This window comes from Pristis pectinata, chromosome 9 (genome assembly GCF_009764475.1).
Source record: "Pristis pectinata isolate sPriPec2 chromosome 9, sPriPec2.1.pri, whole genome shotgun sequence".
Taxonomy (NCBI): Eukaryota; Metazoa; Chordata; class Chondrichthyes; order Rhinopristiformes; family Pristidae; genus Pristis; species Pristis pectinata.
In genome coordinates, this window is record NC_067413.1 from 22,605,942 (window position 1) to 22,629,441 (window position 23,500).

The 23,500-nt window shown below is 40.1% G+C and overlaps 1 protein-coding gene across 2 annotated transcripts in view; it reads left to right on the forward strand.

Annotated features, from left to right (window-relative positions):
- LOC127574231 (zinc finger protein ZFAT-like) overlaps positions 1-23,500 on the forward strand; it is an 88,399-nt gene that overhangs the window by 24,171 nt on the left and 40,728 nt on the right. For both annotated transcript variants that reach the window (XM_052023052.1, XM_052023053.1), the window contains exons 6-7: positions 3,178-4,499; positions 13,096-13,328. In XM_052023052.1, the coding sequence (XP_051879012.1) occupies positions 3,178-4,499; positions 13,096-13,328 (1,555 nt within the window). The remainder of the gene's footprint in view (positions 1-3,177; positions 4,500-13,095; positions 13,329-23,500) is intronic.

A 23,500-nucleotide genomic window follows, 5' to 3' on the forward strand; every position in this document is an offset into this window, starting at 1 on the left:
CAATGTAAGCAGATGCATATGAACCACTACTAGCAAGTTCCCCTCCTAGTCCCATCCAACCCTGACTTGGACAGGTTGTCAATGATTATTACCATTGCTCCAAATCCTGGAGCACTCTATTTGACATCAGCTAGAAGTAGTTCAAGAGGGTGAGTCGTCACCAAGTTCTGAAGGGCTTTTATGGATGGGCAATGCAGTAACATCCACTGCTCAGAAATGAACCTGCAGTTGTCAACTGATGGGTTGGATTGTACTAAATTCAACCTGCTGCTTGAAGTTACTGCCCCTGAAGCCTGCCTGTCCATAATAGCCTGTTATGAATGTGGATGATCAGCCAAACTAAGCTGTTGTATTGGAAAGGCATCCCATGGGGTAGAGTGGGGTCTATACTATGAATAGGTTTCAGGCTTTTAAATATCACTGATACCTGGGGACATTTAAAGACTATTCAAATAGATATATGTAATCAAGATAAATGTTAGAATAAAGAAATTCAAAATTAAATGTAATTTGAAAACACCTTAACATGCTAGCAAATAATTAATAACACTAAGGTAAAGTAAAATAAGTAAACCTCTTACTTTCCTTCACATGATCACTGACCTATTCACTTGAACAGGGCTGTGATCCTTGCATGAGTGAACCATGTTGTAAATCTGAAGGCTGGACGCAAAGTATATCTGGTCGCTCTTCTCTGGGTGTCAGTGCTCCAGTGGTAGACTGGAGTTCAGATACACTTGCACTAGTATATGATCTCCTGTTCTTCTCGTGCTCCTGTATTTGGCATGTACAGAAGTCTGATATGTGCAGAGCAGCACACTGCAAATAGCTAGCAGTTCTCTATGCATTCACCTGATAAAAATAAACTCTTTCCACTCCAATGTTCTCTCTGCTGATATATGATGTGTAAATAATGTCAAATACTGATGACCTGGATTTTTTGATTGCAAAATCAAGAGTAATCTATTTATGATTTAAAGATCTTGTCTGCCTTTCATATAAACCTGTTGAGTAACTTAATGATTATAAATATTCTCCTACATAAAGTAGCTGTTAGTTTTAACTTGTCTGAGAAAATAGGTTACTAAGTATTTTTCAATTACCAGTAGATTTTCTCTAGATCTTGGCATTAACATATCTACACTGGGACAAAGGAGGGGGGGGAGGTAGTGGGAGTCTACGTAGGAGGAACAATGTAATACCCCTCCTTGAGCGATCAATAACCTGTTGTCATCCACAGACTGATGATAATCTGTTTGAACCCTGCAGATAATGGCCATTTAGAACATAGAACAGTATAGCACAGGAACAGGCCCTTCAGCCCACAATGTTGTGCCAAACCAATTACATTAGTAATAAAATGCCCAGTTAAACTAATACCTTCTGCCTACACAATGTCCATATCCTACCATTTCCCTCACATTCATGCACCTATCTAAGAGCTTCTTGAATGCCCCTATCGTATTTGTCTCCACCACCATCCCAGGCAGCTCATTCCAGGCACCCACCATTCTCTGTGTGTAAAAAAAACTTGCCCCGCACATCTCCTTTGAACTTACCCCCTGTCACCTTAAATGCATGCCCTCTGGTATTAGACATTTGAACCCTGGGGAAAAGATACTGGCTGTCTAGTCTATCTATGCCTCACATAATCTTATAAACCTCTATCAAATCTCCCCTCAGCCTCCGCCGCTCCAGAGAAAACAACCCAAGTTTGTCCAACCTCTCCTCATAGCACATGCCCTCCAATCCAGGCAGCATCCTGGTAAACTTCTTGTGCATCCTTGCTAAAGCCTTGACATCCTTCCTATAATAAAGAAAAACTAAAGAACATAAGATATAGAACCAAGAGTAATCCATGTGATCCCCTGTCTCGTCCTTCACTCAGTAAGATTGTGACTGATCCTCTGTCTCAAGCTCATTTTTGCCACCTGATCCTCATATCCTTTGAATTCATCCTTGCATATGCTGAATTACTGAGCATCCACAATTCTCTTGAGGAAAAGAATTTCAAAAACTTACAAACCATGAAAAAGTCTTGCCTTATCATGGTTCTAAGTGACCACACCATTTTCTGGAGAGTTTGCTCTCTGATTCTAGACTTGGTAGCTGAAAGAAACCACCTCTCAGTATCTATCCTGTAAACTTCTCTCAGAAACCTGTATGCCTCGGGTGTGAAAAATTCCCCCTTTAGGAATTGATTCTTAGTCTGAGCTGAAATAACAGATCACTATTGGGGCACCAGCAGCAGCTCTATTATTTGTACTTGGGTTAGAAAGGGGAAGAGGTAAGCCAGCATCTATATTTCCTGATCACTTAGAAATGAGTTTTACTGGAATGCTTAATGCCCTCTCTGTAATTGAGGACTGTGTGCCATTCACTCATTAGCTTTGTAAATGACTTGGGACAGGTACAAAGTGCCTGACATCTGTGGAATTGTAGTTCAAGATAAGATAAGATATCTTTATTAGTCACATGTACATCGAAACACACAGTGAAATGCATCTTTGCTTAGAGTGTTCTGGGGACAGCATGCAAGTGTTGCCACTCTTCCGGCGCCAACATAGCATGCCCACAATTTCCTAACCCGTCCGTCTTTGGAATGTGGGAGGAAATCGGGGTACCCGGAGGAAACCCAGGCGGTCATGGGGAGAACGTTCAAACTCCTTACAGACAGCGGCCAGAATTGAACCCAGGTAATAGCATTACGCTAACCGCTGTAGTTCAGAGGTGTCAATGGAAAGAAAAAAATATTCCCATTCTGTCCCAACTTTATATGACTTGAACACATTGCAACAGCAAAGACTTTAAAGGTACATTATTGTAATGTTCAAAATATGCTGGATAATTTGAAAATAACAAGATTCTTTGACTGCAGTGTAATAATAACCAGTTAATTTGTTTTTAGTAATGCTAATTGAGGACTAAAATTGGCTGGATTACTGAAGAGTACAAACTTTGAATAATGCAGTGGGTTCTAGTGCTCATTTTAAAATTTATACATCTCAAATATTTTGTGCTCAGCTTTCTGGAGTGGAACTTGAATCCACAGAATTCTGAACATGTGAGATTAAATTGATTCAAAGGGTGAATGATCAGTATTGTTTCTACGGTATTGTGCCACTGTAAGATTGTGTCCACACCGAAAACTCACAAGATATTTTTTCTGTCTTTCAGACAAGGGACAACCCAGCTGAAGATATTTACCTGTGAATACTGCAATAAAGTATTTAAATTTAAGCACTCACTTCAAGCTCACCTCAGAATTCATACCAATGAGAAGCCTTATAAATGTTTGCAGTGTGACTATGCAAGCACCATCAAGGCCAACCTTATAGTTCATATGCGCAAGCACACGGGGGAAAAGTTCAGCTGTGACTACTGTGCCTTTACTTGCCTCAGCAAAGGGCACCTGAAAGTGCATATTGAGCGGGTGCACAAAAAGATCAAGCAGCATTGCCGCTTTTGCAAAAAAAAGTACTCTGACATCAAGAACCTCCTCAAGCACATCCGGGAGAGCCATGACATGGATGAGGAGAAAGTCAAAGAGGTCTATGATGAGCTGCGCCTGTTGACCAGGGAGGGAAAGCGGCAGCTGCTCTATGACTGCCACGTGTGTGAGCGCAAGTTTAAAAATGAATCGGACCGTGACCGGCACATGCTGGTCCATGGTGATGACCGTCCATTCGCTTGTGAGCTCTGCGATCATGGAGCCACTAAGTACCATTCACTGGAAACTCATGTCCGCAAGCATAAATTTATCTACATTTGTTCTGTGTGCACAAAGAAATTTGTCAGCTCAGTCAAGTTAAAGTCTCATGTAAAAGAGGCTCACAGCGACTTGGGGGAGGACTCAGTATTTAATAACTCCATTAATCAAAGCTTCTATCTCCTGGAACCAGGAGGTGACATTCAACCAGAAGCCTTGGAGGACTCTGCTGGGGGTACAGACTTCAATGGCTCTGACCATGATCCACAAGGGCATCAGGTTCTTATAGAACTTGAAAATGAAGGAACTCACATTCCATTAGAGAGTCTTACTCAACATGAAGAAGTTCTAAATAACCCTTCATTTCATACTGGGACCATCCAGCATAATGCAGTTTCTTTGGATGAAGGAAATATACCTTTAACAAATGAGCAGAGGTCTTTGGACAGATGTGGAGAGGAAGTCTTACCAGCTTTGCCTGTTAGCAGTGATACTATGGTAGATCCTGAAAGCATAGAAACAAACCACATGTCTAATTCTGCGGACCAGGAGGATGTTGACTCCCTCAAAGTATGTCGATCTTGTGAGGTCCAGAATGAAGACCCATTTGAAATGGTTCACCTAGATGATGGTGTTAAAGAAATTCCATCATCAACAGAAGCTCAAAAAGATGATGTGGATCTTGGAGCTTTCCAACAAGTTCTTGACAGCTTACAGAAGAGACAACTGAATGTCAGCTTGTTTGAGAAGATCAGGAAAGTCTATGGAGATCTGGAATGTGGATACTGTGGTAAGAAGTAGTCCATCCTAACGTTAAATTTAATTATTGATTTTTTTTGTGTGAGAGGAAAGTGGAATCACCTTAGATATGCATTTTAGATGGGTGTATAATCGCAGAAAACAGTTCTGTTTTGGTATGCAATGAACCTTTCATACTGGAGTTTCTTGTACAACTTTGGATTGAACCGTTTGTTTCATTGAGTCTTGAAAATTTTAAACGTGTAACTAGGAAGCCAAAGGTCTAGGTGCTGTTTTGACTTTTAAGCGACTAACAGGAAGATTGTTCTGCTGTTCAAAGGCACCAGTCTCGCTAATATTAGCCAACAAATAGATTGCAGCCTATCAGTAGCAAGCTATTCCATTGCCAGATAATTCTCCAAATCAGATAAGAGTAATTTGGAGATTTTCTTGGTTTGATGATGAAACATAAGAAACCTGTGTAACCAGTCAGACTGATACACAATGCTGGCACTGTTGAGTGAGATACAAGAACTTGGACTTCATTTCCCTGAGATAGGCAGTTGCTTGGGAACAAAACTCATTAAAATCATCAAAAATGAGAATTGATCCCTGTTTTGAACCTTGCCCAATAATGTTATCAGGTTATGACCTATTAAGGTATCCCAAAAATTTTCAGTGCTAACAAAGTAAACATTGGCCCTTGAGTAATAATCCTGGCCTTTTCCAGACCCGTGATCCATTGTGAATAATGTAAGATCTAGCACCTCCATTAAAGTGAGGTGCTTGAGTGTAAGGTGTTTTGTTTTATTCTTTTGTGACCAGCATATTGACTGCTTGTGAATCAGATGCAACGTAGGTTTGGTGCAGCATCCTAATACCCATTGTTGAATAGCCTTTGAGTTTGCCAATAGTCTGGCTTTTATCCAAACTTCTTTTCCAGGGTAATCATTAATTGAAATCAAACAGTAGTGCCTTGCAGAACAAATGCTGTAAAGATGCACTATATTTGCATGAGATTTAAGTTATTTACAACATTCAAGAATGGGAGGAAAACAGTCAAGGCACTTCATAATCCACAAGCCACAAAATTTAGAAACTTAGTCTGATTAATACTTAAACAGGATCCACTCAATCTTCCTCGGTCTTGACAAACCATACATACTTACCATAATTGGAATGCTTCTTCTTGAATTATCTTATCAGCCTTGGTGTCAAACTGTGCCTTGAGGCTTGGGCCTTCACTTATTTTTCTAATATATAAATATCCAGCTTTGCCTTGAAAATCATAGCTGGGGATAATCATAGTTTATAATATTTAAGCATCTTTAATATTCTCAACAAATTATCACTGACAAGTGGATGCCACATTTGCAAGGCATTCTTCATTTTACTACTTAAAGCAAGTATAAATCTGTGTAAACTGCCTTCACTGCACCTATTAAAAGTACACATGGAGGATTCGTCAAGATTAAGTATTCCTTCATTAATATCACCAACAGTAATTCTAGAATTTAGCCTTTTGATAGATAACTTGGCCTTTCTCAATTGCAGCAAATGACAAATGCATAAATAACTTGTTTGGATCAAGTTTATGGAGGTCATTAATGTTTTGAGATCTTGGGATCAATAAATGTACAAAAACTAATTTCAATGAAATATAAGTATTAGAAAGGATAATAAAAACTAGAAAAAAATCTGCAGATTAGATTGTCAAGTGTTTTGTAAATGTAAGTAAAGAATAGGTCTGAACAATTCATAGCCAAAAAAGGAAATGAAGGAGCAGTGAAAATACTCAGTATATAGCTTTAACATGTGGTAGTGGGTAAAAGAGAAAAAGTGGTCAATTACCTCTTCTTGATTATACTTATCTTTATTGATACTACTATGGGGGGGAAAATATTGGATAGGGTACCTGATGGCATCTGTAGGAAAATGTTTGAAAGGGAAAGCAGAGATGCTGACCACTGTCTATGAAACAACCTTCAGTATACAAGTTGAATCATTAGGTCAAAGGATAGCCAGTTTTAATGATCCTTTTCAAACAAGACGAAAGCAATATGATACGCTGTCTGGACATTAGTTACCTTAGTATGACTGGAGAGTAAACTGCTAGAGGCCAGAAAATTAGAACATAGCCAGAAAATAATGAGTTAATTCAGAATAGTCAGTTTAAATCTGTAAAGAGTAAGTCGAACTTAATAGAGTTTTTGAGACAATAACAGAAAAGAATAAATTGAGCACTGCAAAACCATTGTTTAAACATTAGTTCAACTAAGATTTGAAAATATGCTATGGGTATTCTGATAAAAAGAAGTGTTTTACTAAAGAGGAGACACGAGATTCTGCAGATGCTGGAACCTGAAGCAACACACACAAAATGCTGGAGGAACAGGTCAGGCAGCATCTATGGAGGGAAATAAACAGTCGACATTTTGGGTCAAGACCCTTCATCATTATTTCCCTCCAAAGATGCTGCCTGACCGGCTGAGTTCCTCCAGCATTTTGTGTGTATTGTTTTAGTAAAGAAATTTGTACATCGTCTAAATTCTGAAACTCCCACACCAACTGCATTGTGGGAGGACCTTCACCAGAAAGATTATAGCAATTCAAGAAAGTGGCACCCTACCACCTTCCCATGGGCATGCTGGTCTTGCTTGTGACACCAAGAAACCTAAAAACTGAATAAATTTAAAAAAACCACTGGAACAATGAAGTCCTCCCAAATTGTCTGGCTGCTTTTGTTGTCACTCATTTTTGCTTCCTCATTTACCATGAAACTGCAGTTCTACAAGAAGCACAGTCAAATGAGGAAAACAAATGCCTCCTTTCCACCAGGAACTTCAACAATGTTCCTCACCCTTGCTTAAAGTTGCGCAAATAGATCTGATTCTGCAGAGTTCATAAGAAGTCGCAAGCCTCTCTTAAATCCAGCATTGAAGGTGTCTGTATGTTGGACATCTCCAAACTGTATCTGGATAAACTGAGAGAGATTTGGAAAATACAAGCAAGTGGAAAATTAATAGTTCTCCAGTGTCCTGTTGGTATTGTGCAGAAACAGTGCATGGAATGTATAAGATCCCAATCCACATATAAGGGCGGTATCACAATGATATACCACATACTAGCACAGTTTTTTAGCTTAGCATCTAAATGGAAAATTACAGTAGTTATTCTACATCAACATCAGCTGTTTCAAAGATGAATACGCTACTTGAAGTTGACTTAAAGCCTAATCCATCAAAACACTGGATGCCTTGATGGGTGTCAATGAACCAGCTGGGTCTTTGTGTTTTATTTCTCGTGATCATAATTAGTGACTTCATTTTAACAACTTGCCACATTAAGATTTGAAATCCCAGCATCTGGATTATCCATCCCCATCTCAGTATCTTTTAAAGTTAGGAATTGTATCTTCACAAAAGTGTAAAAGAAATTTGGAGCATTCTATTTATCCTGAGCTACAATTTCATTCCATGCAAAAATCTCAAGAAATTCTAAGTTGTCTTGCTAAAATAGGAATATCGTAACAGATGCTGTGATTCAGTGAGATCATGGGTGACCTGCCTTAATACTTTCTCTATGCTACTTTACCAAGGTTGATTCCATCTTCAGCTTTGCCAGTTACTATATTTTCATTCAATCTTTTCATTAAGAATAGCCTGCACAGATGCTGCCTTCTTGCTGTGTGTTTCCAGCCATTTGTTATCGCTGTGTCTCTCTTAGAACTTGCTGTGTTTAATTCGGGGTCCAATCCAATCAGATATAGTTTTTAAATAAAATCTGATAATGCTGGAAGTTGCAATCAAATCAGTTGTGAGAGTCATTGGGCTTATGGTAGATACTGGTCAATGGCCAGTCCTGAGAAGCGCAGAGAGGTAAAGGAAGAGCCAGATATGGACCACATGGTGGCAAAACAGCTGGAAAAAAATCAGAAAGATGATTTTGTTTTCAATTTGAAGTGAAAACAGAAAGAGACACTGAGACAATGTACTGGAAAAAAAAAGTGAGAGGGAGGGGTCCTAATTTGGACTGTGCCAAAGAACATTCCAGATTTCCCGTCGTTAGTCAGGCTTGGATAGGATCCATTGAAGTCCCCAGTACAGGTTCAAGGTCCCAGTACAATATCTTGGGAAACCTTTTATTTGTAGATGTTGAGTTCAGCCAAAGATATTGTTCAGAGTAAAGTTCAGCCAAGTGAAGGAGGGTGGATAATGGATGGGAAAGGGCAGGCCTCTGCTCAGTGTTGCTTGATCAAGAAGGATATTGCCTCATTTGGCCCTGACTGTCAGAACATCATTTCAAGCCCTCCAATTGGTTTGCTATGATTATAAAACCAACTGATTGGAAGCGAAGCTCAAGCAGGAAGAAGAGCAGAAAATATTTAAGCAAACCACAGAAGAAATCCACAACTCGCCTGTTGACCACCAGGTGGTTCCATTGCACTGTGCTGAACTACCCGATTATCTTTATTCTGTGAGCACATGTTATTGTATGCTTTTTACTTGAAGATTAGGAAAATTGTACCATGAGAGAGGAGAGGTAATTTTGAAATGATAGAGAAGAGATGATTTTTCCTTTAGAAATGAACTTTGTATATAATTTGTTACTGAATCCAATCAGTAATATTCCATTTTATAAAGACATCATCAGCAACAACAAACATTCCAGTCATTCCTTAATAGTACAAAGTTAAAAATATACTTGGTAGCAAGGAATGTGGCTGCTGGACCCTGGAGTAATCGCATGCACTGCCATAGGATACGAGTGAGGAGACAACCTGTTACACATATCAACATCTGCTTTGGATTCACCATGTGTATTAACAGGATACAAATATGTTTCATGTGTATGGGATTACTATTGGGCAGTTACTCATCTTCTGCTCCTTGCAGCAGATTTCAGGGCACCTCATTGATAGAGTAGAGGGAAAGGGAAAGAACATGGTCTAAGGTGCTCTTCTAACCTACCGTGTGCGTGAGAATGGAAATTCCAAAGAGAATAATGCCTGGAATCTGGTTGTCACCCTCGTGTGGAGTGCGAAATAGCTGTTGCATGTGCTGCACTTATGCCCACTCAGAACTGCTGAAAGGAGCTGTTGTTTTGGGCTGTTCCCCTCTGGAACTGAATGCAGAACCTGCAGTTGCTATGTTGTTGCTGTTGCATATGAAGCACTTTCCCCATGGTTGGCATAGCACAGTGGCAAAAAAGGCTGCCATGGAGATTAGGGAAAAAAGGAGTAGTGGGGTGGGGTGGCGTGGCACATGTCAACCTGCTCTGTGTGTGGTCACTCACAGGATCGTCTGGCCTGATCAATTCCCATCACTTGGTGCCAAACTGCAAAGTGCAGGCTGCTGAAGGACAGGTGATTGCAGCATGCAGCTTAGATGTAGTTGGAAGAAAAAAGGCTGCAATCAGTAAACGAAGCACAACTGATTCACTTTTCATTGGCCAGCATTATGTAAACTGAGGCTGGTGGATGCAGTGTGCAAGCGTTAATTTGAAAGTCCCTTTAATTGCTGTCTCATTACTGCAACCTGTGTGATGTGCCCAGTTTTCCTGTGAGTGAAGAGCAAAGTTGCATGCAAAAGTTGCAATTTCTCTCGACAGTGGTGGAAACCAGCAATGTATGACCTGTTACGTCATTAGGTACACAATGTCAGCCAAATATCAGCCGTGCTAATATGAACTGTTGCAAGCAAGTCCCTGGACAAGTTTCTTAATGTGCAACATTTCACCTGGAAGTGATGGCTGTCATGATCCAAGTAAAACTGCTCTCTTCAGTGACGTGCAAATGCATCCAATTTGTAGAATTAGGAAAGTAAGACTAACCCATTTTGTGTTAATGAAAATCAAAACAACAGCCAACTCTGTCAATCTGAAATAATACACAGAAAATGCTGGAAAATCCCAACAGGTCAGGCAGCATCTGTGGAAAGAAAAAGAAGTACTCTGCTAGGAGTACTTCAGTTTCTCTTTCCATAGGTGTTGCCTGACCTGCTGTGTTGTTCTCATATTTTCTGTTTTTATTTCACATTTTTTTAAATATACAAAGAAAATGGAGAATGGTAAGTGCCTGGAATAGGCTGGCAGGGGTAGTGGTGGAAGCAGATATGGAGGAGTTTAAGAGGCTTTGAGACAGACACATGAATATGCAAGAAATGGAAGGATATGGATCATGTGCAGGCAGAAGAGATTTGGTTTAATTTGGCATTGTGTTCGACACAGACATTGTGGGCTGAAGGGCCTGTTCCTGTGCTGTATTAATCTATGTTCTATAAAATGCTACTCGCTCCCCAGTAACGTGTTTACGTATGGTGGGGGTGTCTTTCTCCTAATAACTTCTAGAACTGAAGGAAACCACGGAGAAGTGGTTGTCCAATGGGCCTTGCTGATATTTGGTCCGTTCTACAGTTGTAGGGCTCCAGGTGTTGGACTTAACTCCAGTGTTCTAGCTTGTGTTTTCAGCCAGAAAGTCCTTATAGCTGCTCTGATCAGATGATACAAATTCAAATGAGCATTTGGTGGGCTTGTTACTAACTGATTTGTGTGTTTGATCACACTCAGGGAAGCTATTCAAATGGCTGACATCAAATCATCCTTTTGTTTTTAAACAACAGAATCTTTTTTTCCATTGTTACAACAGGGACAGTTGACAGGATGAGATATTTCTGGGTTGCCATATTTGCAATATACACAAATGAGTTAGTTTCATTAGTTGAATGGTGCTGTACATATTGCTTGATTAATTAGGAAGGAGATAACTGATGGAATGTATCAGGATCAGTTATGAATTAGACAGAAACAAAATTGATTTCTTTTTCTGAATGTGCTATATGTTTGCCAGTACTCTGATGTTTGCCACACTTACAAACTTTTTATTTTGTTGCAACTATGTTTCTGTCCAATTTATTTATGTCCACTGCAGTTAGTAATAATCCTGACACACTCTCTGATATGAGTTACTTCCTCTCCAAGGCCACCATTCATTTCTGCTGAAAATTAACAATTGGCAAATGCAATCAGAGGAACAAATAGAACCTGCTTTTTCTTGACCTGAGGGATGCCAAAATGCTTTATGGCCAATTAAGTATTTATTTGAAATGTGGCACTTCTGCAATGCAGGAAATGTAGCTCCTAATTTGTACACGCCAAAGCCCATTAGTAGCAATGTGAAGGTAAGGAACAAAATCTTATCGTGATGTTGGTTGAACAAGGAACAGTACTCAGACTGTTCTTCAAAATCCTGGAAGTCTACCTGGAGGTCAATGATTCCTCAATTGTCATATAGTTGGTTCAACAGCATCTATTGCATTCAGTATTGCATGGAAGCATTTGCAGTCTTTGGAGTGACATTCTATTGGGAGGCAAATGTGCTACCTGTTGGAAGTGCAACCTATTTAACACACTTCAAATAACCATAGCTTCTTATTTTGGCTCACCATATTTTGAATCTGTGTTTAACTGCATCAAAGTATCTCATGGCTGATCTAATATGCCAAATGTGCAATGATATGAGAAACTAGATACAAGTATTTTAACAAAGATAAGTCTTTAATAGAGCACCATCTTAAGTTAACACAGTTGCTTTCATGCATTCCAGATAACCATTATTAATCTGAAACAACAGTGGAAGTGTATTTATGTTTGAACCCCATTTCAAAAGGAACATGCTATCATAAAATTGCCAAACATACACATATTAGATTGCAACATAGCTAAAAATCCATGCATTTGAAAATATTATCATACTCAATAGGAAGTGCAGGATTTGTAATTTTGGAATTGCTGTTGGTGATATTGCAAAAATTATTATACCCCATTCGTTCCTTCTCTATTTCAAAGATGCAGTGTTTAAAACAATTGCCTTTCCTACGTTAGAAGAGGTGAGAAAGTTGAGAAAAGAGCTGTCTTTATTCTTGACCAGTATTTGTCAAAAATGTTTTAATGAGAACAGGGGGTTCCCCAGGTGGCCTAGTCAATGGTTATCTCCCAACCAGCATCACAAACTGGTGATATCTCTTGCTTATTTTGGGACCTTGCTGTGCACATTTTGGTTCTTACATTTCTTGCAACATGGCACTTGAAAAGAACATGGGAACTGGGGAGCAGAAGGACCACAGGGTCTCCAAATAGTTAGTAGGTAGATTAACAGTGTGTGTGTATATGTGTACAATATGCATCTTTTTAAGCAGTTAAATTCTAATGCTTGGCCCCTATTAGCTGTAAATATGCTTGGGAACTCCTGAGGTTGTGAAAACCCATAACGAGAGAATATATATTAGATATAACAAAAGCAAACAGCATATATTTCACATTTTATGATGTAAGCCTTTTTTCACAGTCACCTCAGTTTTTAGGTATGTTCTTATGCACCTGGCCGGCTGTTATTTAAGGTGGAGCAGTGTAATAAACTGATAAGTATGAGCACTTTAATTTGAAACTTTTGCAAAAAAAATCTATATGCTTCTCCCTGGATTTTCCCATAGCTAAAAAGAAAGGCCAGCTTTTCTAGTCCTACTTATTTATTTCACAGTACTGTCTTTCCCCCTCCCTACCTGAACCCATCACCCACCAATCCTTCCCTTCCTGTCCTACTCCCCATCTGCCTCCTCTGTTTATCTTTCTACCCTGTCCCTTCTTTAAAGGAAAATTATACTGGTACCAAGTCCACTATGACATGCACATTCGGACGCACACGAGGGAGCATCTTTACTACTGCTCTCAGTGCAGCTACTCCTCCATCACCAAGAACTGCCTGAAGCGCCACGTTGTGCAGAAGCACAGCAACATCCAGCTGAGGTGCCCGGCCGAGGGATGCTGCTACACCACTGCGGACAAGTACAAGCTGCAAGCACACCAGAAGAACCATGGTGAGCTGGTAAGTTCCTCTCCCGAACATGATTATCCATGCCAAAGGATCATGTGTCAAGAGGCATTGCTTCCAAAATGATGCCCTCCACAGAGTTTTGCTCCAAGCAGTCAGTCTTTTCGCCTAAGCTATCTAATCTTTTTGAAAAAAGCAAATCAATCATCAAGTAAAACTAGTTTCCCAAACTTAGTTATATTATGTCTCACAATGGAGAGATTTTTAAAAAATGTATTTTCCCATAGTATGTCGGCACTGTCATCCTTGTCCATCCATAATTGTCCGTGAAACAAATGGCTTTCTATGCTTTTCCAGAGGACAGCTAAGAGTTGATCACATTGCTCTAGGCTCTGGCAACGCAAGTAGGTCTGTACAGTGTAGGAAATGCAGGGTTTTTTTTACTTAAAGAACATTACTGAACTGGCTTTTTTTTAACCAAAACTTTCATGGTCATCATTTTTAGTATAAGTTTTTACTTTATTGCAGATATATTTAAGTTGATCAGATTCCTTGGTAAGGTTTGGTCATTTCTCCAGATCATGAGTCGAGGCCTCTGAATTACTAGTGTAATAACACAGTCACTATTCTATCTTTTTCCTAACACTATTCATGAATAGAAAGTTACCCTTGATTTTAACAATGATGAGACTCCTGACACATGGAATATTGTGAGCTTAAGCTCCACTTCAGGGCTTGGGTGTACAGTCTACACTTAAAAGTACATGCATCACTAAATGAGTGCTTTGTTGTGACAGGAGCTCTTTATTTGGATGAGATAATTTGAGTTTCTATCTAATTATTTTGGTGAACCTAAAATGTTCCAGAGCACAATTCAAGAAAGATTTCTTCTGATTGTCATTTATCCTTCAGGTAACTCTGTGGCCTTGTCATAATCTAATGCTCATAATTGCACAAATTTGATTGCCACCCGTGGCTACTTAACAACTGTCATTTCAAAAGTAGTTAATTGGTCAAGCATATCTTTGGAATGTGAAAATCATTGTATAGCTAAAAGATGAGACACAAGAGATTCTGCAGATGCTGGAATCTGGAGCAACACACAAAATGCTGGAGGAACCAAGCAAGTCAGGCAGCATCAATGGAGGGAAATAAACAGTCGACATCATCAGTACTGGTGAAGGATCTCAATCCAAAACGTCGACTGATTATTTCCCTCCATAGATGCTGCCTGACCTGAGTTCCTCCAGCATTTTGTGTATATAGCTAAAAGATGTTCTTTTGCTGCATTGCCTTCAGTTGTTCCATATACAATTATTATTACATCACCAGCTCTCTTTCCTGTAAATCCAATTTACAATTGGAATGGGGTAATTGACAGCTCAGTGTTGCATTAAGTGTTGTCAGAAGTGTCATCTTCTGGGTGGGATAAATTGAGGTTCTATCCTACTTGAAGTGTTTTTTTTTCTGGTGTCTTAGCTTATCCAACCAACATTACTGAAAACAGATTAACTTGCTATAACTCTTTCAGCAAATATCACCTTTGCAATTTAAGTTCTTAATATCCAGAGTTAACTTCATTAACCAATAATTGCCTTCTTAGTGTTGAATGATCTGAGCTCCCCAAAAACAAGTAGCAGTCTTGCTTATAGCTAAACCATATGCTGGTTGTGGCTGTTTCACTCTATCTCAACATAAAAGTGACTGTAAAACTCCCAAAGCGCTCAACTCTGGTTCATTCTGGCTTGGCTACATTGATGATGAACAATGCCTTGGCAGTTATTTGCAATCTGAGCATTCTTTTCAAAATAAAAGTGTAGAGGATCAGCATGTGAAGAAAAATGTCAAATGTTTCATAGTTATAGAGAGATATAGCAAAGAAACAGGCCTTTTGGCCCACCAAGTCTGCTCCAACTATCAACCAACCATTTAGACTAATCATACCTTAAACCCTTTTTTATTTTAATGACCTAACATTCTCATTACCACCCAACCCCCCCCCCCCTCCCCTCAGATTCTACCACTCACCTACACACTAGTAGGTTAATTGGCCACATTTACAGTGGCCAATTAACCTACTAACTTGCAGGTCTTTGGGATCAGTGAAGAAACCAAAGCACCTGGAGTAAATCCACACAGTCACAGAGAGAATTCACAGAGAGATGGCTCAAAAACCCATAGAAAGAGAGCCAATCATTCAGCCACAGGCCAAATTATTGCTTGTTTCCTTGAGGCCATGGCGCTTAAGCAGAAATTTTGGAGTGAAGAAGATGATCATGCTTGTAAAGTCGAAAGAAGCAGTAAAAGAAGTGAACCTAAAAAGGTGGATGGATGGTATCAAAGAAGTCAGTCACATGTCTCTGCAACTGCTGCTGATTGTGATTGGTTGTTAGGATGGTATGCGACATGGATGAGGACTATGAGGTCAGGTGCTATGCTTGCCCTTCTAAATGACTGAACTTTCACGTTTAGGAGGTCCTGTCAGAAAGCCTCCTGAAGATGCTGCAGTCCACTTTGTTTGTAACACTCTTTAATCACAGTGCACTGGTGACAGAGGGAGTGATTTAGGGATGAGGAGAGGAATGAATGTTTGGGATGATAGATGATGTTGAACTTTTGAGTGCTGTTAGAGCTTTACTTATTCAGGTAAACAAAGAGTATTTTATCATTTTCCCGAATTGTACTTTGGGCACAGTGCAAGGGATCTTGGGAAGTTGGGAGATGAGTCACTTGCTGCAGATTATAGACTATTGAATTTTTGTTATAGCTACAGTTTCTAGCGAAATTCTAGCGAAATTTATCACTCATGATGAGCCTGAGGTATTGGTGGTGGAGAGTATGATGGTGTTGCCATCAAGAGAAGAGTGTTGGTTTTCTAGTTGTTGGTGATTACATTGTGTGATGCAAGTTTTACTTGCCACTTCTTACTCTATGCCTGAATGTTCAGGTCATGTGATGGGAAGGCATAGACTGCTACATTAACTGAGGACTGGATTTGAACACAATCAAACGTTCTTGCTTCTGACTTTACCAAGGCTCATAGATGCCTCAATTGATCAAGCACTGCCCCGTTGTCAAGGGAGTTTAGTCTCACCTATCAACTGGAACTCATTTCTTCAGATCCAAGTGTTTTTGGTGAAAGCCAAACTGAGCATCTATGAGCATGTTATTGGTGAGTAAGTGCAGCTTAACAGCACTGTTGACAATACCTTGTACCAATTAGCAGGATTTTTCCTGCTAACTGTGGACAAAACGTACTAAGAAATTGTGCACTTTGTTGGGTAGATGCTAAAACTGTAGCTGTATTGGAAGATATTGGCTAAATACAAGGTTAGTTCTGGAACTGGGATGTTGCCTGCAGCCCTTGCTGTTTCACGTGGATGGCCATATCATAAGGGGGGAATTGAATTGACTAAAAACTACCTTATGCAATGGTAGGACCTCAGGAATAGGCCAAGACAGATGATTCACCTGACACTTACAGCTATTACAAATGTTTCAGCCTTGTCTTAGGCACTGCTAGCTCTGCCAGTGTCAAGGATGAGGATATTCTTTAACATAATGACTTGTGGCAGGACTGCAGGAGTTTGATCTTCTCTGTGGGATTGCATGTTTCTCTGTCTGTTGTATGCTAATTTAACTGTTTAGCACATGTCTAATTTTGTATGTAGTCTTACTTTTTTATCCCTGGCATATTGATATAATTTGTTTATTATCATAATTGGAAAAATTATTTTTGTTCAATAATTTCTACTTTAGGCCATTTATACAGTGAGAATTTGGACAAGGATGCTGCATGCTTGAATACTTATTGAGTATTTAACAGCTGGACAGGATTGAGGTTTCATATCCAAGTTTAGTTGTCCCTTTCACAGTGGGAGAATACTTATCTCTTAGTCTAAAGCTTGTAGGTTTAGGGCCAACCTCATCTTCAAGCGCATATCCAGCTGTCACTTGTGTGATTCTGAAGGAGTTCTGCTCTTAATGGAAGTGTCAAAATTTTAAAGTGTCAAACAGAGGCTATAACTATACATTAAGGGAGCGGCAAAAAATTCTATGGAACTACTTTGAAACAAAACAGGTAGGTTACACTTTCTGAAATAAAGACAGAAAATGCTGGAAATACTCAGCAGGTCAGATCGCGTCTGTGGGAAGAAAAAGAGAGGTAATGTTTCAGATTGAAGACCCTTCATCAGAACTGGGAAGGAAACAAAAGAAGCTTTAGGTGAAGTGGGGCGGGGAGGGAATGTCTCTGATAGGGTAAAACCCAGGGTGACCATGGGGATGATCTGTAATGAGCGAATGAGAGCAGCTAAAGAGTGAGAACATGGATAAAAGTCTATAGAAGTTGCAAAATGCAGAGCAGGAAGACGTGCCCAGCAGGTCAGGCTGAGCATGTCCTCCACTCCTAGAGGATTAAAATTGGGCGGAACAAACAAGCTGAGCCAATATCACGGATCGACAAATGATACAAACAGAAATCAAATTACCTGAAGTTATTGAATTCAGTATTAAGTCCAGACACAACCAGACAAAAGCTGAGGTGCTGTTCCTCAAATTTGCATTGGCCCTCATTGTAACAGTACAGGAAACCACAGACTTGATAGGTCAAGTGGGGTGGAGAATTAAAGTGGCAGGCAAAAGGAAGCTCGGGGCCGACCCTGCAGACTGAATGCAGGTGTTTTGCAAAGCAATCTCCCAATCTGCATTTGGTTTCTCCGGTATAGAGGAAACCATGGATTGCTGGTTTTTCATTTTTTTTTGTGTTCTCTCTGGGTGTGGAGGACATGCTCAGCCTGATCTGCTGGGCATACCTTCCTGCTCTGCACTTTGCAACTGCTACTGTCTTTTGTTTATGTTCTTCAGCCTATGTTCTTACTCGAACTGCTCCCATTAACTCATTGACCAAATAACTTTGTTTACAGCTTATTCCCATGATCATCCTGATTTTACCCCATCAGAGATATTACCCCATCACCCCCCACCACTCCCTCGCCAATCCTCCCAACAGCCTAACAAGCTAGCTTCTTTTGTCTCCTTTCCAGCTCTGACAAAGGGTCTTTGGCCTGAAACGTTGACCCAGTTTCTCTTCCCACAGATGTGGCCTGGCCTGCTGAGTATTCCCAGCATTTTCTGTGGGTTTTTTTTTCAGATTTCCAGCATCTGCAGTTTTTTTGACTTTTCAACTTGCACCATATCTTGGCCAACATTTATGCCTTAATAACCAACATTATAAAAGATTTTTTTTATCAGTTTCCTCATTACCATTACTGCAGATTCTATGTTACAACAATCCCAATATTTCAGTAGTACATTAAGGTGCTTTCAGTTGTCTCAACTTATTGCAAAGTGCAACATGTATGCAAGATCTCCAGTTAGCTCCAGATTACGGTATCTGCAGTCTCCCGTGTCTCCGTGTATGCAAGATCTTTCTTTTCATTCTAAGATTATTCCCAAAAAAATTGAGTTTCTACTTCCAGCTTGAACTATTTGTTGACTAGCTTCCCCTCCATTTCTGTAGATTCTGCAAGAGCTGTTAAGACCAATGTAGTGTATGCTGCAGATTGGGCAGGGGCTGTTTGAGTGTAAATAGCATGGGGAGGGACATACGGCCTCCACCATTTTCCCTAGGCTTCTGTGTGCTCCCAAGAAAGGGACGCCAGGTTTCCAGTGTTATCCTGAGTGTAGTTTCTCCATTTTAATCGATCATGAACCAGGGATCCCCACAGGTTATTGTGTTAAATTTTTTGGAGGACATAGTGGAAGTACTTTTGCTGTCCTCAAGTAATCTCTTGCTGTGACTGAGTTTAGAGTATAATCCCTGTTTCATAGGTCTGGTGTCAGGCTTGCATGTGATATGACTTGCCCATTGCAGCTGGCTATATGTACTAAGAGCCTCAATGTAGATTCTGCAAGACCTGTGAAGACCACTGTCGTGTATGCTACAGATTGGGCGGGGGGTGTTTGAGTGTAAATAGCATGGGGAGGGACGTGCAGTCTCCACCATTTCCATTGGGCTTCTGTGTGCTCCCAAGAAAGGGAAACCAGGTTCCCTGTGGTAGCTTGAGAAGTGCTGCTGAAGTTGGTTCACTTATCCTGCCAATAGATTTAGAGGATTTTGCGTGGATATCAATGTGGTACCTCTGCAGTGCTTCCAGGTACGTATTGTAGATAGCCCATGTTTCTGAACTGTGCAGGAGGATAACCTCACTGTTGCCTGGTAGACTATGAGCTTTGAGGTCATCATCTTCAAACACGCTCCTTTCTTCAAATGGCCAAAGGCCGTGCTGGCGCATGGAAAGTGATGGTGATTTTCATCATCAATGTCTGCAGGTTAGTGCAAGTTGCTGAAGGACTTTTCTTCTGCGAATGTCCTGTCATATGAACAAAACAAAAATTATTTCCTCCAAATATTGGCATAAACCATCTTCATTTGCGTATTGCAGGCTGCTGATTGAATTTGGAATGATTTTGCATCTGGTGTGGAATGATGGAGGCTGAGTAGTTTCCCATTCACCTTGTGGTCTTACTCCGCTCCAGCGGGAAGCATTTTAGAAATGAAGCAAAATATTGCAGTGAGAAGGATTAAGAGAGTTGGACTAATGATGTACAACCATAGGATGGAAAGAGACCATTCAGTATGTTGGGTCTGTACTGGTTCTGTCCAAGAGTAATCTGGCTTGTCCCACTCTCATAGCCCTGTAAATTCATTTATTTCGGATGCTAATTTGGCTTTCTTTTGAATGCTAGAGTTGATCTACTTCAACTACGACCCGTGCCAGTGTATACCAGACCCTAACCATTCGCTGTGTGAAAATATTTTCCCGCGTCTTTTTTTGGGGTTTTCCTGTCATTCGCCTTCATTCTATGTACCCTCATTTATATCCTTACACCAATGGGAACAGTTTCTTTCCATACCTTTCATTATTTTAAATTCCTAAAATGAATCCTCATGTAACTTCCTCTGTTCCAATGAGAATAATGCCAACTTTTCCAGGGAATCCACATTCCTTAAATCCCTCATCCCTAGAGTTATTCTGCAGCCTTATAAAGCCTTTGTATCTTTCCCAAAGTGTAGTGTCCAGAGCTGGACACAGTACTCCATTTCTGGCAAAGCCAGAGTTTTATAATGATTCATCATGTCTACCTTCCTTTTGTATTCTGTGCCTCATATACTACTTTAACCACTTTCACAACCTGTTCTCCTTCACCCTCTTTGTTACCACTTCGTAAAGCTCTATCAAGTTAGATGGACACAATTCGTCTTCAACACGGTAGCATAGCATAACGTAGCAGTTAGTGCAACGCTATTACAGCACCAGCGATCGCGATTCGATTCCCATCGCTATCTGTAAAAAGTTTGTATGTTCTCCCCGTGTCTGCGTGGGTTTCCTCCAGGTGTTCTGGTTTCCTCCCACATTCTAAAGACGTATGGGTAGATTAACATGGGTTTAAAATGGGCGGAGCGGACTCATTGGGCCAGGGAGGCCTGTTACCGTGCTGTATAAATAAAGTTTTAGATCCATACTGTTTTTCTGTAATCAGTGTACACTGTCTAAGTGACTGCTAATTCCTGATGATTGCTTCAGGTATTTTGCCCCCAAACCAAGGTTGAACTGCTTGATAATGTAGTTACTAGGATTATCTCTATATCCTACTTTTGAATATCGTTGCAACATTTGTAATTTTCCAGTCCTTGGCTATAACTCCTGAATCCATAGATGTTGCACTTAAAACAGCACAGATTCTGCAAGCTCCTCACATCAGAAGCTTAGGAAACAACCCATTTGGACTAGTTTATTTACCTACCTTAAGTGCAGCTAGCATTTACATTGCTGCGTCTTTACCAATTTTTAGCTCATCCAGAATCTCTGGAATTCTCTACCCCAGACTGTAGTGGTGGCTAGATTGCTGAAGGTATTTAAGGAGGAGGTAATTAATATTTTGAAATGTTGGATAAATGAGATCTCTGTGGAACTGGCACAGAAGAGTTAAGTCCGGGGGCAGATCATCCATGATCATATTGAATGGCACCGCAGCCTTGAGGGACCAGGTGGCTACTCCTGCTCCTGTTTTTTTTTATGTTTTAATATATCACCCTTTGCTTAGACTCCAGCAATGTCTTCTTCATTGATGAAGACTGATGTAAAGTGTTCATTTCATACAGATCAGCCCCACCTCTTCTTGTCATAGACTGATGCAGGTGTACATTTTGCCAGTCATCAGGCTGCTTTATTGTAGATGGTTCTTGAGTATTGTTAGAGCTGACAAATCCAGGGAAGTAAAGAGTGTTCCATAATGCTCCAAACTTGTTTTGAGGAGAATTTTTCTGGGGCATTGTGCTGAGCTGCCCTCACAGGATACCTGGCTTCTGATCTGCTCTTGTAGTCTCACTCTTTACATGACAGGCCCAGTTGAATTTCTGCTTAACAGAAATCCCAACTGGATGTTAATAGTGAGGACTCTGCTATGGTAATGCTATTAAATGTCAAGGATAGATGGTTAGATTCTCTCTTGTTGGTGATGGTCATTTCTAGTGCTTTTGTAGCACAATGTTACTTGTTGCTTTTCAGCCCATGCTTGAATGTTGTCTAGAATTTGCTGCATGGACCGGCTCCTTTATTAAAGAGTTGTGAATGGAGTTGAACACTGGAAATCACTGGAGACTGAACCTGCTTCTGATCTTACGATAAAGAAACTGAAGATGGTTAATCATAGGACACTGGTCTGAGATGGTTATGAAAGTATGTGGAGTGCAAAGCGCTGTCAGGTACCTGCTGCTTGTTGGACACAATATAGTGAAATGTTGTCTTTGCAGCAGGACTTGGTTATACCTATGTCAGAACCAAAGTATCCTCTACTTGTAGAAGTGGATGTTAACATTATTGAAAATCAATTAGTGTTGCTCTTCTGAAATGAAAACTACAAAGAGATAATAAGCCTAATTCATCTGAAACCAAGAACCAGTGCTGTCATTTGAATTTAACCACTTTAGGAAGGCTAGATTAAGCACAAACACAAATACACATATGCACTCACACAGGCATCCTTAATGAACTGAAGGATTATGAGAGGGTTATGTCCAGGGTGGCACCATCTTGAGTAAGCGCCTGTCTGAACCCTTCCTATCTACATTTCAAATCTGCTTAATTATGACTATGGAACAAATGAGGCCTTATTATATTTAGGCAAGGTCAAAAGTTGGAGAATAAAGATTGTAGTGTTTGAATATCATACAGCCTGATTTTAATTTGAAGACTTACATTTTCTGATTTCATTCAATCACATGGCTAAAAGTATTTTAAAGCATTAGGGTCTATTTAGACTGCAACATTTTCATGAATTAACTGATAAAGCACAATATTAACAATCCATTAAGTGTATGGATTGTTGTTTTTAATACTGTGTTTGAAGGAAGACTGTGATGTTTTTATTCACCCTTCACATAGAGTAGTACAGTACATAAGCAAACCCTTTGGCTCACCATGTCCACATTGACCCTTTTGCACATCTACACTAATTCCACTGCCCGTGTTAAGTCCATAAACTTCTGTGCTTTGCCTACTTAAGTGCCTGTCCAAAGGTCTCTTAAATGTAGTGATTGTATCTGACTCCACCTCTGGCAGTGAATTTCAGACATCAACCACTCTCTGTATAAAAGTCATAGAGTTATGCAGAATGGAAACAGGCCCCTCAGCGCAATTCGTCCACGCCAACCAAGATGCCTGTCTAAGCTAGTCCCATTTACCTACATTTGGCCCACATCCCCCTAAACCTTTCATATATATACTTGTCTAAATGTCTTTCAAATAATGTAATTGTACCTGCCCCTACCACTTAATTGACAGCTCATTCTATGTACCCATCACCCACTGTGTGAAAAACTGCTGTGAAGATGTTGCAGTCTAAAATACACTTTCCCCTCAAATCCTTTTTAAAAGCCTCTTCCTCTCACCCTAAACCTATGCTTCTTGTTTTTGATACCACTATCATGAAGAAAAAGGTTCTATCTTCCTTATCTATGCCTCATAATTTTATATACTGCCATCAGGTCATCCCTCTGCCTCCTCCACTCCAGGGAAAACAAACCCAGCCGATCCAGTCTCTCCTCATAATTAAAGTCCTCCAATCCAGGAAGCATTGTGGTGAATTTTCTCTTCCCTGTCTCCAGCACAACCACATCCTTCCTACTGTCTAGCGACTAGAACCCCACACAATACTCCAAG